The 15,691-nt window shown below is 42.5% G+C and overlaps 1 protein-coding gene across 1 annotated transcript in view; it reads left to right on the forward strand.

Annotated features, from left to right (window-relative positions):
• The window catches only part of fat3b (FAT atypical cadherin 3b), an 80,669-nt gene that overhangs the window by 55,971 nt on the left and 9,007 nt on the right, over positions 1-15,691 (forward strand). The window contains exons 35-48 of the mRNA XM_074610039.1: positions 137-350; positions 468-682; positions 771-908; positions 1,107-1,250; positions 1,336-1,533; positions 3,367-3,644; positions 3,731-4,293; positions 4,435-4,566; positions 4,717-4,874; positions 4,988-5,510; positions 5,791-5,944; positions 7,355-7,508; positions 9,348-9,764; positions 11,519-11,774. Coding sequence (XP_074466140.1) covers positions 137-350; positions 468-682; positions 771-908; positions 1,107-1,250; positions 1,336-1,533; positions 3,367-3,644; positions 3,731-4,293; positions 4,435-4,566; positions 4,717-4,874; positions 4,988-5,510; positions 5,791-5,944; positions 7,355-7,508; positions 9,348-9,764; positions 11,519-11,774 — 3,544 coding nt within the window. The remainder of the gene's footprint in view (positions 1-136; positions 351-467; positions 683-770; positions 909-1,106; positions 1,251-1,335; positions 1,534-3,366; positions 3,645-3,730; positions 4,294-4,434; positions 4,567-4,716; positions 4,875-4,987; positions 5,511-5,790; positions 5,945-7,354; positions 7,509-9,347; positions 9,765-11,518; positions 11,775-15,691) is intronic.

Raw genomic sequence — 15,691 nt, forward strand, 5'->3', positions numbered from 1 at the left:
TTGCCTCAGTCCCCTATCTTGTTAGTAGCCTTTAGTGTCTTTACTCCCATTAATGTCCATGTCCTTGGTGTTGAAACTGAACTCTGTGGGCCGCAGGAGCATCGCAGACAAATTGAGTTGGTGTTTCCTCCCGCAGGTGGATTTGACCATCTTGGTGCTGGATGTGAATGACAACGCTCCAGTCTTCCAGAGGAGGGACTACGCCGTTACCGTCCCCGAGGATGTAGCCGTGGGAACCGAGGTGCTGCGAGTGTTGGCGACGAGCGTCGACATCGGACAGAATGCTGAGATCACCTATAACATCCGGTCGGGCAACGAGTTGAGAAAGTTCGCCATAGACAGAACCCTGGGTGAGCAGAGGTCTTTGAATGTGCTTGTTACTTTCAGGCCAGAAAAATATAATTTTTTTTATTTAATATTATCATTATTTTATATCCTATTTATGCCGCACTATGTGTATGTTTTAGGCTCTATTTCTGTGGCTGATGACTTGGACTTTGAGGTGTGTAAGGACTACTACCTCACCGTCGAGGCCTGGGACAGCGGTGACCCTCCTCTCAGCATAGCTACCATGGTAACCATCGAACTCATGGATGTCAACGACAACGCTCCAGCCTTCAGTCAGGACATCTACAACGTTCTTGTCAGCGAGGACGCGTCGGTCGGGCAGACAATTACAAGGGTAACCTTTTATTTCACCTTTATATTGTTCTATTTAAACGTTTTGTCATTAACCTTTGTTTCACTCTTTGTTTGTGTGTGTTTTCTAGGTATCGGCGGAGGACTTGGACAGCCAGGTGAATGGGCGAATCACCTACTCCATCCTGAAAGGTGACCGTGGCAACCACTTCTGGATTGACCCCGTAACGGGGCTGCTCAAAGTCAATAAGCGGCTCGACAGAGAACTCGTAAGGATGCGTCTTTAAGTACAATATCTCATAAACAATCAATAGTAATTTTCTGGTTCATGAGCAGAGAAAATACCAAGTCCGCTCAAGGTCAACACCCAATGAAGGCTCATATTATGCAAGCGTAACGGTGCATGTCATATTGCCTGATACATACAGATTCTATGGCGCTCTCATCCGCCTTCCTGCTCCATCCAGGTGTCCAGGTACTCTTTGTCAGTGCAGGCGTTCGACAGCGGCTCTCCCGCCATGTCTTCCACCGTCACCCTCAACATCGACATATCCGACGTCAACGATAACCCTCCTGTGTTCACTCCTCCCAACTCCACCGCCGTCCTACAGGTAACAGTCTCTTTGTGTGTGTTTGCTCATGTGTTTTTGTGCTATAGGTTCCATCTCAACTCCTCTCTCTCCATAATACTTCTAGCTAAACCAAGCTTCCGGCACCACTCTTCTGAAGCTGTCACTCAGCGATAAAGACTCCCCTAGAAACGGCCATCCCTTTGAGTTTCGCATCAGGTCAGGAAATGAGAGAAACTTCTTCTCCCTGGACCAGACAGGAACTCTGAGGACCAACCGTGTGTTTGGCCCTGAAGCCCCCAGAGAGTTCACACTTGAAATTCAGGTTAGCAACAGGTGTTTTTTTTTATTAAACCACTATTTATGCAGGAAAAGTTGACTGATAAATACACTGTGTTAGCATGGGTACACACAGTCAGCATTAGGAGCTGCCCATTACTCTCGCAGGCTCTCACTGTGAGCTGCTAAGTCAGGCTATTAGAGTCTTGGGTTTTAAAGTATATGTACTAATTTCCGTGATGGAGAAGCTATTAACACCACTAATATGGTGACACTGAAGGGGGGGTCTGTGCTTTAATATTGACAACATATTTTTCAGTTCCAGCTACATGGCTACCCATATTTTTTGTTTTTAATTGTTTGTGCCCAAAAGAGAGAGTGTCCTTCTTCTATGCATTTATATTTTATTTAACCTTAACTTAACTAGGAGGTTAAAGTCTCAGTTTGGAGGTAGACCTGGCCAAGATAGAATGTCATTATGTTGTGCCCCTTAAACAGGGGAAATAGTGAGAGAGAAGGATGAATGAATCACACGCAGCTCTTCCCTTCACTCGTCTCTGTATTGAGTCACATTTGAAATGTAATGCAATGTAAACAAAACTCATACATTTAAACATCTGAACTCAGTTTCTGGACCACAGTGATCATGGCTTAATTACATTTTTAACTTTCTCTAAACCATTTAAATGATCTTTTTAACTGCTTCTAAATGTTCTTAATTCAAATACAGCATGAAGTCTCTCTTATGAAATGTATTTTAACCTTTTAGCTTTTTAACTTTTTTAGACACATGAATTCACCTTTAAATGTTATAAAGTCAACAACTGCATACACATATATGAACGTAACAACCTAGCTTAAATGCCGACGACAAAGTAACCAGACGGACTCTACGACCACGATGCATCCGGCAGCCAGCTTACATAGCAACAGCGTTAGCTAGAAACTTTCAAACACAATACAGAGTACAACATGTGCACTTTTCCTCTATAATGAACAACAACGTGTAACGAATTCTTAACAACATGTGTTTACAACGTTATAGTGCTTTGTGGACGTTATTTACCTTAAACAGGGGAAATAGTGAGAGAGAAGGATGAATGAATCACACACGCAGCTCTTCCCTTCACTCGTCTCTGTATTGAGTGAGGAAGAGGAGCGCGATCCCCCTACTGGAACCCCGAGGTATTACCAACAGATCAATGCAAAATCAACCCACACACACAAGGATCTGCATCACCTATCTGCATTATTCCTCTTTCTGGTTCACAGCATATGTGCTGCATAGTCTCTACAGTGACCAGTATTGATGCATATTTACATCCAAAAATTAAATGACATGTCCTGAAACCGATACAGTAATAACTGAGACAACAAAGAAATTAGCTTTTCTCTAAATAAATGAATTATGCCTGAAAAATTAATTATTCTTGCATTATTCTTGCCTGTCACAATTACAATGTTAGAACAATTACAGAATAAAGCACTTCAAAAACAGACAACAGCAATTAAAACTAGAAGATGTTACAAACAGACAAGGGACAACAAATCCATAATACAAAAAACAGTTTAGGAATAGCAATTGCACTCCTCAGAACGTATAACCGTCTTTACACATCTTCCCCAGTAAGAAATTGTACCCAAATGCAACCAGCAGTAATTAGTAGGGCTTTCAATGGATTAAAATATTTAATTGCGATTAATCGCATGATGGTCCATAGTTAATCACAATTAATCAAATTTTTTATCTTTTTAAAATGTACCTATTATTGCGTTATCTTTGACAGCCCTAGTAATTAGTTTAAAGCAGAATGTTACTTCTGTATGTTTTGATCTGAGTTATTGAATATCTGACTGTAACTTTGTTTTGGTCTCTTAGGCCAGTGACTCTGGCAAGCCACGTTTGACCTCTTCCTCCTGGATATTTATGAGAGTCATCGGGAACAGTCAGTATAAGCCCAATGTCTCCCCCCTGGAAATCTTCATCGTCATGGCAACAGACACCTTCCAGGGCGGCCCGATTGGTCAGATCTATGCAACCGACCGCGACCCCAACGACGTACTGTCATTTACCCAGAAGCCTCAGCCCAAGACCATGTTTACGATAAACAGACAGGATGGCAGCGTTGTGGCTCTGCCGGGCCTGGAACCTGGCAGGTACACACACCACACAAACACACAACTCACACAAGCCAAAAAAAAAATGTATGTCAAAAACAACACATTTCCATATCCTCTCTCAGGTACCAGATGAACGCCACGGTGAGCGACGGACGTTTCGCCGTGATAGCTGATGTGTCGGTCCAGGTGGAGCAGTTGACAGACTTGCTGCTGCGTAACGCCCTGACGTTACGTTTCAGTTCCCTGTCCCCGGAGGACCTGCTCGGTCGATACCTGAGCCAGATCAAACTAATGTTACGGGGACTAGCTGGCTGGAAATGGTCACCGGGGCAACAGGATCCCCTCCACATACTCAGTTTGCAGTCGGTGATGGGGACGTCTGACATGGACTTGCTTCTGGCCATGGAGATGCCGGAGACGTCGGGCAGTGGACGCATGGGTGGGATCTACTCCCAGCAAGAGCTGGCTGCGAAGCTGGGGGAAGCAGCAGCGCGGGGTCAGATTCGAGGCGTCCTGGCTGGGGCGGTGGCGGTGAGCAGCGCTTGTTCTGGGGAGCTGGAGTGTGGGGACAGGGTGTGTGAACAGATGCTGGTGATGGAGGGTGACTCGCTTGTCACGTACAGCACAGAGAGGGTCAGTCTGGTGTCACCAAGGTTCAGCCGTACAGAGGCCTGCATCTGCCCCGGTGAGTACTGCAATTTAGACCAGCTCACATTGATAGCGTCCTGTATATCTGTCACAGTACTGGTCAAAAAACAGAGGCAGACGATAGACAGACGATATTCTGACATCCTGATAGATATATTTTTCTAATATATCCAAACAGGAGGGACATGCCCCACTCCCTTGGAGCTTTGTGAAGGCCAGTCCTGTCCTGCAGACATGCAGTGTGTCCGTTCTGGTCCTACAGCGCCATCTGTCTGCCAGTGTCAGCCTGACAGACTAGACGAGTGTGCAGGTATGATTTGATCCTTCCTTGTGTTTGAAGTTTTTGACTGTCCGATCCGGGTAGACGAGTAGATTATCACGTCGCACGGATTAGATTATGTAAATTGAAGCCTTTCTTCTCTATATTCTAAATCCTGTATCTCTTTATGTTTTTGTTAAGGCCAAACCTCACTGAGTTTCTCTGGAAACAGTTACATCAAGTACAGAGTGACAGAGAGCGGCCAGAGTGGAGAGATGAGGCTCGGCTTGAGGATCAGGACACTTCAGAGAAGAGGAGTCATTATGTTCACACGTGTTAACCCCTGCACCATGCTCAAGGTAAACACATCCTTATGCCACTCTATTGTTTCCCAATGTCAGATGTGCTCAGTAAAGGATGGCGCTGTATTTTAGTGGTTGTATCATTTTATATCTTCCCTTTCCTTCCACAGATTGAAGGCGGTAGACTCTGGTTCCAGTTGGACTGTGACAACACCCTTGGCATTATGGGTATCTCTGGTAGACCAATAAACGACGGCCTCTGGCATGCCGTTGCCTTGGAGCTGACTAGGAACTACACCCTCCTGTCACTGGATGACAGCTACGTGGAGCGCCGGCGAGCAGCCCGAGCCCCCGTTCGCCTTTGGCCTCTGGCCCCAGATTCATCCTTTTTCTTCGGGGCCCAAGTGAGGCCGCCGGGCGGTCAGGGCGAGAGACCGAGCCCCGGGCCAGGGAGAGGACAAGGTGGGCCAGGACTCGGGGACCGCGGGGCGCCAAGAGCCCAGGATGGCTTCCAGGGATGCCTGGGCTCGCTGATGCTGAACGGCAACGAGCTGCCACTGCAGAATAAGAGGAGCCGTTACGCTGAGATAGCGGGGCTGAGCGAGGTCAAGCTGGGCTGCGTGCTTTATCCAGATCCGTGCGTCAGTCAGCCCTGTCTCAACGGGGCCATCTGCAGCAGCCTGCCCTCTGGAGGTCTGTGTGGATGACACTGTGAATGCGTGTGGGCATTAGTTAGTCATCTTGTTGTATAAATAAAGGACATATGGATCACTCAGTTTTTATAGCTTATGGGTCAAATTCAGCATTTTCTTTTTGATGGTTTGTTTGTGCGGTAGTGACCATCAACTTTGTATTTAAATATTCAGTCAATTACTCACAAATTTAAATGATCAGAACAGAATCTAATATTATATGTTAATATTTATGATTATTCACATTATTTTGACACAATTTGAATCTCTCTCCTATACAGGCCTGATGTGCAGTTGCAGCGCTGGCTTCACTGGGGGGCGCTGTGAAGTTGAATTGACGTCCTGCATGCCAAGCCCCTGCCAGAACGGTGGGGACTGTAAGCCTTTAGGCAGTGCATTCCGCTGTGGCTGTCCTCGAGGACTCGGGGGACTTATGTAAGATAACATAGCCTGCAATCACACGCCTTAATTACTGATGGTAAAAAAAACAGTGTTGATGAATGGTAATGCCCTCTTTACACAGTATGTCCTCTATGACAGAAAGGTTGATTTAAACACATTAATATCTACATTTCTCCGCTCATATACATCCAGACATGAAAGAGTGTGTGTGACACGCACACACTCATTAGCCAACATTAGCACCCCAGCACCCACTGTGTTGTTTTAACTGTTATTGTGTGAGATAAATTAGTGTTTCTAATTTAATTTAGTGTAATTTTGGTTGAAAAGCCTATAATCATTCTCTAGCTGCCTTCTTAATTACAGCTCAGTAATTGCCTTTGAAATAACCTACCCGCTCCTGTGGTTGTTCAACGGAGCCACCACCAGAGAGCAGTTTTCCCTCAATGGAGAAAATGCTTCTGCTTTTTTTATGATTTGGACAAAGATGTAAAAAAGGCTTTTGATGAAGTTGAATTAGATTAAATTTAGCTGAATAATGAGGAAGATACAAATTAAGTTGTTTTCTTCCGGCAGCAGATTGCTCAAATCATTATCAGTTAATGATAAACAGATTGAAATAATAAAGCAAATACTATATTCTGCCGCAAGCAAACAGCTGTTGAGTCTAATTGGCTATGAAATCGTTTTTTTTCCCTACAGATTGATAAATAGTAATAGCACACTGAAACATTTGCATCTAAATAACAATATATTCAATTGGAAAATTCCCTAAAAAGGTGAAAATGTCCCTTTAAAGGCTGAATCATAGGATCAGAAATCAAAAAATCTTTCTGAATTCATGAAGTTTTTAGTATTCATGAGCAGATATGAGTGGCCAATATATTCAGACCTTGTTAAGTAAACTCTATATGCTTAATGACTTCCTACACTTTTATCATTTAAAGCAAAGCTTTGGATAGTTACACAAGAACGCTTCTTGCAATACTCAGAAATGCTTTTTCTTCTTACATCAGACCAACTCTTGTGCAGTGTTTTGAAAATCTCATCAAATAAAAAAGTAATTGAAAAGAAAAACACATGTTTTGAAAATCTCCCTCAGAGCTGGGCTCCATGTTCGAAATTACAAGATGAGCATCTATGTGTGTGGAGTAAAAATTACGTCTTTATGAGTAAGAGTATGTGTGTTTTTGTTGCATTCAGACACATTTCTTTAAATCCCAACCATAAATGAAGATAATAGCGAATCTGTGAAGATAAAGCCTTGATCTAACCAAAGAGAGGCCCTCTGAAAAGATGATCTCCAAAGTATTTATTTTCTTTCTCTCTCCTTTTTAACTCGCTGTCACGCTTTCATCTTTGATTCCTCTCTTTCACTTTGATACAAATCATCCGCACCACTCCCCATGCATAGCAATTTATTTGTCTATCTTGCCTCTGCAGATGTGATGAGGATGTCAATGAGTGTGACCAGGACGAGTGCGGAAACGGAGCCGAGTGCGTCAACACGTTCGGGTCCTTCTACTGTAACTGTTCAGAGGGGTATGAGGGGCCGTTCTGTGACGATGAGACACCTGATCCAGGGGATGACACGCAGGTATAGTGAGCCGAGATTATGTAGGAGGAAATCTTACAGAATATAATCCAAAAGTACTGCACATTCAGCTCGCTTCTTATTGGACTTGGCATACTCAGAATTTTAGTGTGCAGCCAGCGGACTCCCAGAAGGATTGTTCACCAGCTCGGTGGCTTTGTCCCTCCGCAGAAGATGAATGAAAGTGTGGTAATGGGGAAATCACAGTTTCCATTTGAAGTTGTCACGCTCTTGACTTTGTACCTTATATTAAGACTGTAAGCCCAATTAATGTTACACATTGTGAGAAGGTGCTTTCATTATTCCCTAGAAGACTGCAATTAGCAGAGGAGTAAAAACCTATTAGGCTGCTTTCCCAACCAATTGATACGTTAGCTTTGTTTTTTTTGTTTTTAAGGATATAAAAAGAGGTCTATTGCTGGAAAAAAGGCTTTTTTTCTCCTGGAGCGTACTCATCATGTATCCTATTAAAACACAAATCTGTGGAATAAATCATTCCCTCCATAGTACGGCAAGGTCAGAAATGTGATGCTTGTGTGAGTAGATAGTAAATTGTATTTTTTCCAATACCACGATACAAAATCTTAAAGTGTAACTTCACCCCCACGTCTGAGCACACTGCATAAATTAGAAAAATGATAGAAAAGCTGTGATTATAATGCTACACAGTGGTTAGGGAAATGATAGACGCTGTGCGGAGAGGCGAGGAGGGGGGTCTGATTAGATTAGAGGGCGCTAACGTTATTTTTTTATATAAATTTCATGATGTATATTAGTCCCAAATGGTCGACTCTATCTCATAAGTGGCTTTGCAAGATTAGGGCTGATTTAAAACAGTAGATGGCGTGTTGAGCCATTTTCAACCATATACTAACCATATACTCAAAACTGAAACCAAAACATCTCGATCGCCCCCTGGTGGCTGGCTGCAGTATAGCTCATAAATCCCGCCCCCTCCCTGTTAGCAGATGGGACATGACCCAAACATTAAAAATTCAAAGTACATGTCAAATCAATTTTTCCCAAAGATGGTTTCTGTCATTTTACGGAGTTCTTATCACGCTGATGTATGTTCAAGTGTTAATTTTTCTGATAAGTTTGGTTTTAATTAATTATTTGATGCTATAAAAAGTGGGCGAGACGTCATGATTGACAGCTGTGAGTCTCTCTCGCTGACAAGCTGCGGCTGTGCTCAATTGGTTCGGGCGGGTGACCTCGATACCGCGGCTCCACCGTCCGATCACTACTGCGCAGACTCTGGCTCCAAATTACGTCAAAATCTCAAGATAGCAGCTCCCGTATCCGGGATGTTTTGGCATCACTTCTGTACAGTGGGAGGAAGTGGAGACGTCTCGTCTATCTTTATATACAGTTTACAACCATGAAATGCCTGCATGAAATTTGGTAAGAAATGTCAATATTAACACCAGCATTGTTGTGTTTCATCACAGTTCAGTCATATAATTTAGTTTTTTAGCTTAAATAACTTGTTTAAGTGTGCAGTTACAATTTATGTTTACACCAAAAAAAAATGTCAGTAGGGTTTTTGGTTATAAAACCTTTGTAACGCTGGTGGTGTGATGTGTTCATTTACATCAATCTCCTTCCTAAGAATACTTGGGGGTTAGAAGGTCAGCTGCACTGTATCTGTACAACTTCAGTTGTCATTATGGCTGCCCTATGATCATTTTAAAAGAATTGGCACCAACTTCACAGACTGGGACAAAAAAGCCAGAGTTTTATTTTTATGTGATTGTTCTTTATCTGAATGGAAGTGAATTCACCAGACAGTGATACTTTCCAGACATGTTTTTTTATGATCTTCCCCTTTGTGTTGCCCAGGCGGAGCCCCTGTCCTACGTCGGACCAGGAGAGATAATTGGCATTGGCGTCCTTGCCTTTGTCATCATTCTCCTCCTCATACTCTTCGTAGCCTTCAGGAAGAAAATCAAATTCAGGAAAGACTCTGACCCAGGCCCTGGGACTCAGGCTGTGATGGGTGTGTCAGCTATTTCCACAGAAACCAGCTACATGCTGCACAAGACCGGCATGGGAGTGGAAGGGATCGAGTTTAAAGCCGTGCGTGTATCAGGATCACCGGCGGCCACGAGTACGTACGGCGAGGTGGGAGGCAGTATTGGGGGCCCTCCCCAGGTCATGGTACGCCCGACCGCCCACTCCCCTCTACCAGGAGGACTCAGCAACCAGGGCATGAGGAGTGGAGATGGGGATAAGACCACGTCCAGTGAGGGCAGTCAGGTATGCAAAAGCATTCTTATAGGACTGGGAGACTTTATCATGGCAGTTTTAGTCAAAATCACAGGAAAATAATTTTATTGAGAATTAAAAATGATATCCATATTTTCATACTATATACTAAATCAAATCAAATGACCCATGCAATATCAACTTTATATCATAATATCAATATGAATATCAGCATATCTTCCAGCTCCTAGTTTTGATGATGTTGTGCTTCTGTAATTGTGTTGTATTCTTTTTATTGTTTGAAAGAGACTCAGAACATTAGTACCTCTATTACTCTTATTCTTACAAACAGCCAAGGGACAAATAGTCATCACTATCCTCAGAGTTGAACTACGAAAAAAGTGCTTCCATGGCAGGAAGTGAGAGAGATGAGAGTTTTGGCAAAACAGAAACTATAGGACAATGAAATTTTAGTTCTACTGGAAAAAAAAGTATTTTTGTTTAAAGCAAGGGGTCTCCAATAAGTAGCTTGCCCATTTCTGAGTGGCTCTCTAAAGGTTCAGACAATATGTACATAAATTTGATAACACAAAGTCACTTTGTAAACCTGTTTTCCAAACTGATAAAGAAGGCCGATGCATTATCATAGGCTTCCTTTAGTGACGCACATCCTAACGCAACACAAATAGTCCTTCGCATTGAGTTTACACATTGTAATAGAGGTGGTGACTGTGGTGGCTGAATCGTTATTAAAAAAGATCATAAGAGTAAGAGAGAAATCATGTCTGCTTTTGGTGACGTTCAACTTGGTGCTATTAATAGCTCTCGGCCACTTTCATTTTGTCAAATTAGCTCTCAGAGGAAAAAAAGGCTGGAAATCCCTGGTTACAAGCAACCATGTGGATAGTTTGAAAATTCATAACATTGGTGCCTCCCAGTGGTGGCATTAAAAAAAAAGGACACAACCTGGGTTGAAAGCAATGAATAAACTGCACCATTTTTCATTGGTTCTGTCTCGTTCTTCTACAAATAAAAACGTATGCCATAAAAGCAGTTTGAAAAATGCTTTAAAATACATCTTAAGATGCTTTTTAGAATAAAAAGTTAAAGGATAAGGCTGATGATATTCTATATTTTTGTTATTTTCAACTAGGAATGCACCGACACCGATACTAATATCGGATATCGGTCCAATACTGACTCAAATAGGTGGATCGGGTATCGGTGACAATGGGTCGATCTGGTATTGGATACCATTATTTTAATAAATAACAATTCAGTACATTTATATCCATGTATTCATTTTTTACATTTTGTTTTACAAAGCTAGTAAAGCAAAGTTTAAGTCAAGCCTGATGTTGCCTTACACGTAAAAGAATGATCCCTGTCACCTCCACACAGTGAGGCATACAGCTTATTGATTAAACGCTGGTATCGGATTGGTCCTCGTTATCGGCTGATACCCAAAGCCCAGGTATCACTATCGGGAATGAAAAAGACCAAAACCAACATACATTAGTCTCTAACTTCCTGGCCCTGTCTTAAAATCCAATTCAATCCAACTGAAGACGTAAATCTTTAAAAATGGCTCACGACTTTCATTTTTAAAATGTGGCTAAATAATTTCCCAAAACAGCTGGGCAGCAGACATTACTCAAGCAGGAATAAATAGTGCATTTGCTTGGGAGTACTTTGAGCCTTGTACTTATAGCGAGAATTTACGGGAGCAGAACGGTGTGCGTAGGATTCAAAATGTTACTAGACTTGTAATTTTTGTGCATTGCTGTTTTCTTCTGTGTCTCCAGTTGAGCAGCTTCCTCTCAGACATATCTAACGTGCGAGGTGTGGCCAACAGGAGGGGCGTCGCTGTGTGCAGCGTGGCACCTAATCTCCCCTCCGCGTCGGCCTGCCGCTCTGAGCACAGTCCGGCCCACAAAGTGTCCTGGGAGGGAGAGGAAACGAGGGAGGAAGGGCTGGAGAGAGCGAGAGATGAGAGAGAGGAGGAATGGGGGCAGAGAGCTTTTGAGTTGGAGAGAACACAGAGAGATAACAGTCCACAGGGTAAGACTGCACTCGCATGCACACACACGCACACAGTTTCTGACCTCTGATCAAAAAAGGCACAGAGTACACAGGCCACAAACTCATTGTGTTCATCATCTCCACTGAGGGAGCTTATTTCACAGCGATGTATGCCTTTTGATCACGCACACATCAAAGAAAATGGCACAGATAAACAAGAGTGGTTAAGAAGTAATACATTTTATTTTGCTATCATTTACTGTTTACTTCCTGGGGAGCTGTAAATGATAATACATTTCTGCTGCACTGCTGAAATTGGCAATCGCGTCGTCTCGTATCAAGATAACTCTCCTGTGCACTTCTGTTTGAATGGTCAGGGTAATCAGCCAGAACTGATGTCCTATGTTCTTGTCCTACTTTTGCTCCCAAAAAAAGTTAAGCCATAATCAAAGTAGTTGGAACACTGCCACTCAAAGAAACTTTTTCTGCCAAGTTTCCCAACATTTTCTTTCATCCAAGTGTGCCTTTTGTCAACTGAGGGGACGACAAACTGAGAAGAAGTTGTCAGATAATTCCAGTCTGATGTTTAGCCGTCAACAACAAGAGCACAGTTCACAGTCTGTTCTCCGTCAGTGAAAAAAACCCCATCTCTGTGTTAAGGTAGACGTCACACATTTCGATTCTCTCTGCCCAACCTGCTGTCTGAATAATACAGCCTGCGATGGGAACTTCCTGCCTGTTAATTATTGATTCCTTCCTGTTGGAATGGCAAATAGGTTCTATTATTTTTTCCTCTGCTCCCCCATTGAGCGTACACACATTAAAAGGAAAGCGTGTGCCCCTGGGGGTCACGGCAACATCCTAGTCCGTTAATTAAAATGTGATACAGTGAACTAATATTCCCATTATTAGCTTAATGGCTCCGGTGTCAACTGCCAGTTTGATTAAACAACTGGAAACAGTTTGGTTATTTATTCACACCACAGCCACCAAAAACAGGTATAATAATTAATATAATTAATATTTCAATAGATGGGCACAAGTCAATACGTGAGGAAACATATTGGTCGTTTTTTTCTTGTCACTACCTGCTGCTCATGAATAAATAAAACGGCATGAATAATAAAATAACTGGAAGAACAAATCAGGTCCCATATTGCTCAGTTCTTGGTAATGGGATGTCTCAGAATAAGCATATTGATCGTCATGATGTTTTGCAAATAAATGTAGTTTTAATAAAAAGGTTCATGATTGAATGACTTGGACAACTAAGGCCTCACAGAAACACCAGTTCCTCTAATAATGCAGACAGAGTAAAGCCCCCCTAGTGAAGGCTTTCCCGTTCAGCTATTACTGTACCAATTACAGGGCAAATTACAAGCAATTTGTGAGGCTGTTTTGGTTGCTGAAAAGAGTTAAAATTAGACTTGTGTTTGGCTTAGTATTAGTGGTAATACCTATTTCCAATTAAAGATAATGTAGGAATGGGAAAAAATCCAACAAATAATGGAAAAGTGAGTCTGGTGGCTCTCACAATAGGAAAACAAGTGTAGGGGATTTTAAAAGTTTGTCGCCAGGATGAGAGCATGGTTTGGCTGAGTGTTAGCGGTAGGATTAGAGCAGGGGTCGCGTCGTGGCTGCCAAGGTTGGCACATTGTATGGCAGGGTAGTCACTGGCACAATAGCGAATGAGTGTCTGTGAGGAGAGGAAATAAATGGAAAAGAAAGAAAAAAAATAAATGTTTACTTTAAAAGAAAAAAACTTGATTATGTCGAGAAGTGTCCCGTCACCTGGATTAGACCAGCGGTTGAGGCGCTGCCTGCCTTATTTAGTTTGATTGATGGTACTGCCGTGCTGCTCACATTCCCACCGGAGCGTTTGACTTTTTCCGTACCTGTCGGAGCGTGACCACCTAGCTTGGGCTCAGAAAGCTAAAAGTTGATGTCTAGACATCCCGGCCCTCATGGACAGAGTTTTGCTTATATTATGATGGGCCAAGAAGCCTCGACTGCTTGCTCACAGAGCGTCCAGTGAAAGCAGACAAGGACGTTTTTAGAAGACGAGACAGAAAAGGGTGACAAAGACCTGCAGTATAACAAACTGTTTATTGCTTTGCCAAACAGGAAAAGCTGTTTACTATTAGTATATATAATCAACGGCAGTTCAAGATCATGCATGTGTAACAGGTGTGATCTTGCGTTGTGTTATAAAGACACCACAGGTCAGGATTCCCAGTTGAGTTGGTTTATTCTGATAATAGACAAACATAGTGCGGTCACTGGACTGTTCTGGAACAGTAATGATGTTACTAGAAATATTAAAACACTCATGTTACCACACAACACACAGCTTGGCAGTTGGCTAACATAACTAGCAATATAACCTATATGCGGTTGTTCGTACAACAGATATAATGAATTTGCAAATCTACAATCACACAAAAGTCTTTGTCCATGTCTCAACTCCTCTAGGTACATACAGTGGAAGCATTATTAACCATGTTACACATGGTCACCTGTTACATATCTGCACAGGATTTATTTATTTACATTTTTAGATGTGATACCTGAGTTTTGGTACTGATAAAAGTTTTTAGTAGTTTAAGGACTTTTTTTCCATTTAACAACATATGCCAAATGTCTTATTGCATCAGTATTTGCTGTTGTCTTTATATAAGCAGCTGTACACAAACTTATATATATAATCATAATAACCAAAGTTATGATTGAGATGAAGACTAAGAATCCTGAGCACTCAATGCCAATCAAGGTCGGTACTTTAATTGCATTGAGATTCAGCAGAGGACGCTGCAGTGAAACGTCTGCAAACTGTTTTCTCTTTCTGCTCTTTCCCATTTGTTCCACCTACCAACATAAAGCCTCTTTAGTTTCGCCAAAACTTACTTTTAATCACATCAGCAAAGCTGTCAGCTCTTATTTCCAAAGCAGTTTTATATTCCAAATAGATTTGTTTTTAAAGCCCACACCAGTGATTTCCGCTCTGTTGGTCTTCAGTATCGCTTTCCCAATTTGAACACTGATGTGAAACCAGGCGCTTCATTGCTGCTAAATCGGAGCACCTGCGGTAGAACTGCGTACCTGTCTCCTGGTTTAACAGACAGTCTTCACAGCATCATGCCTTTATCTGAAGCCATTGTGACACACAAGTACCTGCTCTGCCCCTCCGGCAGTTGTTTGAAAAACAATCACTCAGAGGCAATTCTGACCCCCAAATAACAGCTCGGCAAAGGAAATCTGTGTCAGGAGTCACGCTGACTTGTAAGCATCCATTTATTCGAAATGTTGCCTTCAAAGTCACGCGGGTTGAGGCTAACTGGAGACCCTGAGGCTGGCAGCTTTCTCCAAATGAAATTTAATCTTGACTTGTTCGCACAGACAAAATGTCAGGTTTGTGACTGTGACTCCAGCTTTGATTACTGCAGTGAGAACAGGCCAGACCATGTGATGAGTTGTGCTTTGGGCTGCTTTTGTCCAATGTACATGCTGTTTAGGGGAGTTTGTGTTTCACATCTGCTGTACCGAACTGCACTAGAACAAGTCACTCTGTGGTCCTTACTCTCCATGACACCTACAGCTGTTTGAAAATGCTCCACTTTGAGAACAGACCTGAATTCATTTTAGTATACTGCAACTTAAGGATTGGTGTTGATATTTCAAGCCTATATTAAAGAGGACCTATTATGCGTTTGTGCTTTTTCCTTTTTCCTTTTTCCTTTAGTGTGTTATATAGTTTTTCTGCATGTGAAAGGTCTGCAAAGTTACAAAGCCCAAAGTCCACGTCAAAGGGAGTTACCCTCCATCACAGAAACACTGCTCCTGAACTGCCTGAAACATCTTACATGGTGATGTCATCAAGAAACACATTTGCATAATACCTGCCTAGCCAGCACATTCTCATTCCCAGGGCAGATACAGGCGCTTTGTCACGGCATTAG

Source organism: Sebastes fasciatus, chromosome 16, assembly GCF_043250625.1.
Source record: "Sebastes fasciatus isolate fSebFas1 chromosome 16, fSebFas1.pri, whole genome shotgun sequence".
Lineage (NCBI taxonomy): Eukaryota > Metazoa > Chordata > Actinopteri > Perciformes > Sebastidae > Sebastes > Sebastes fasciatus.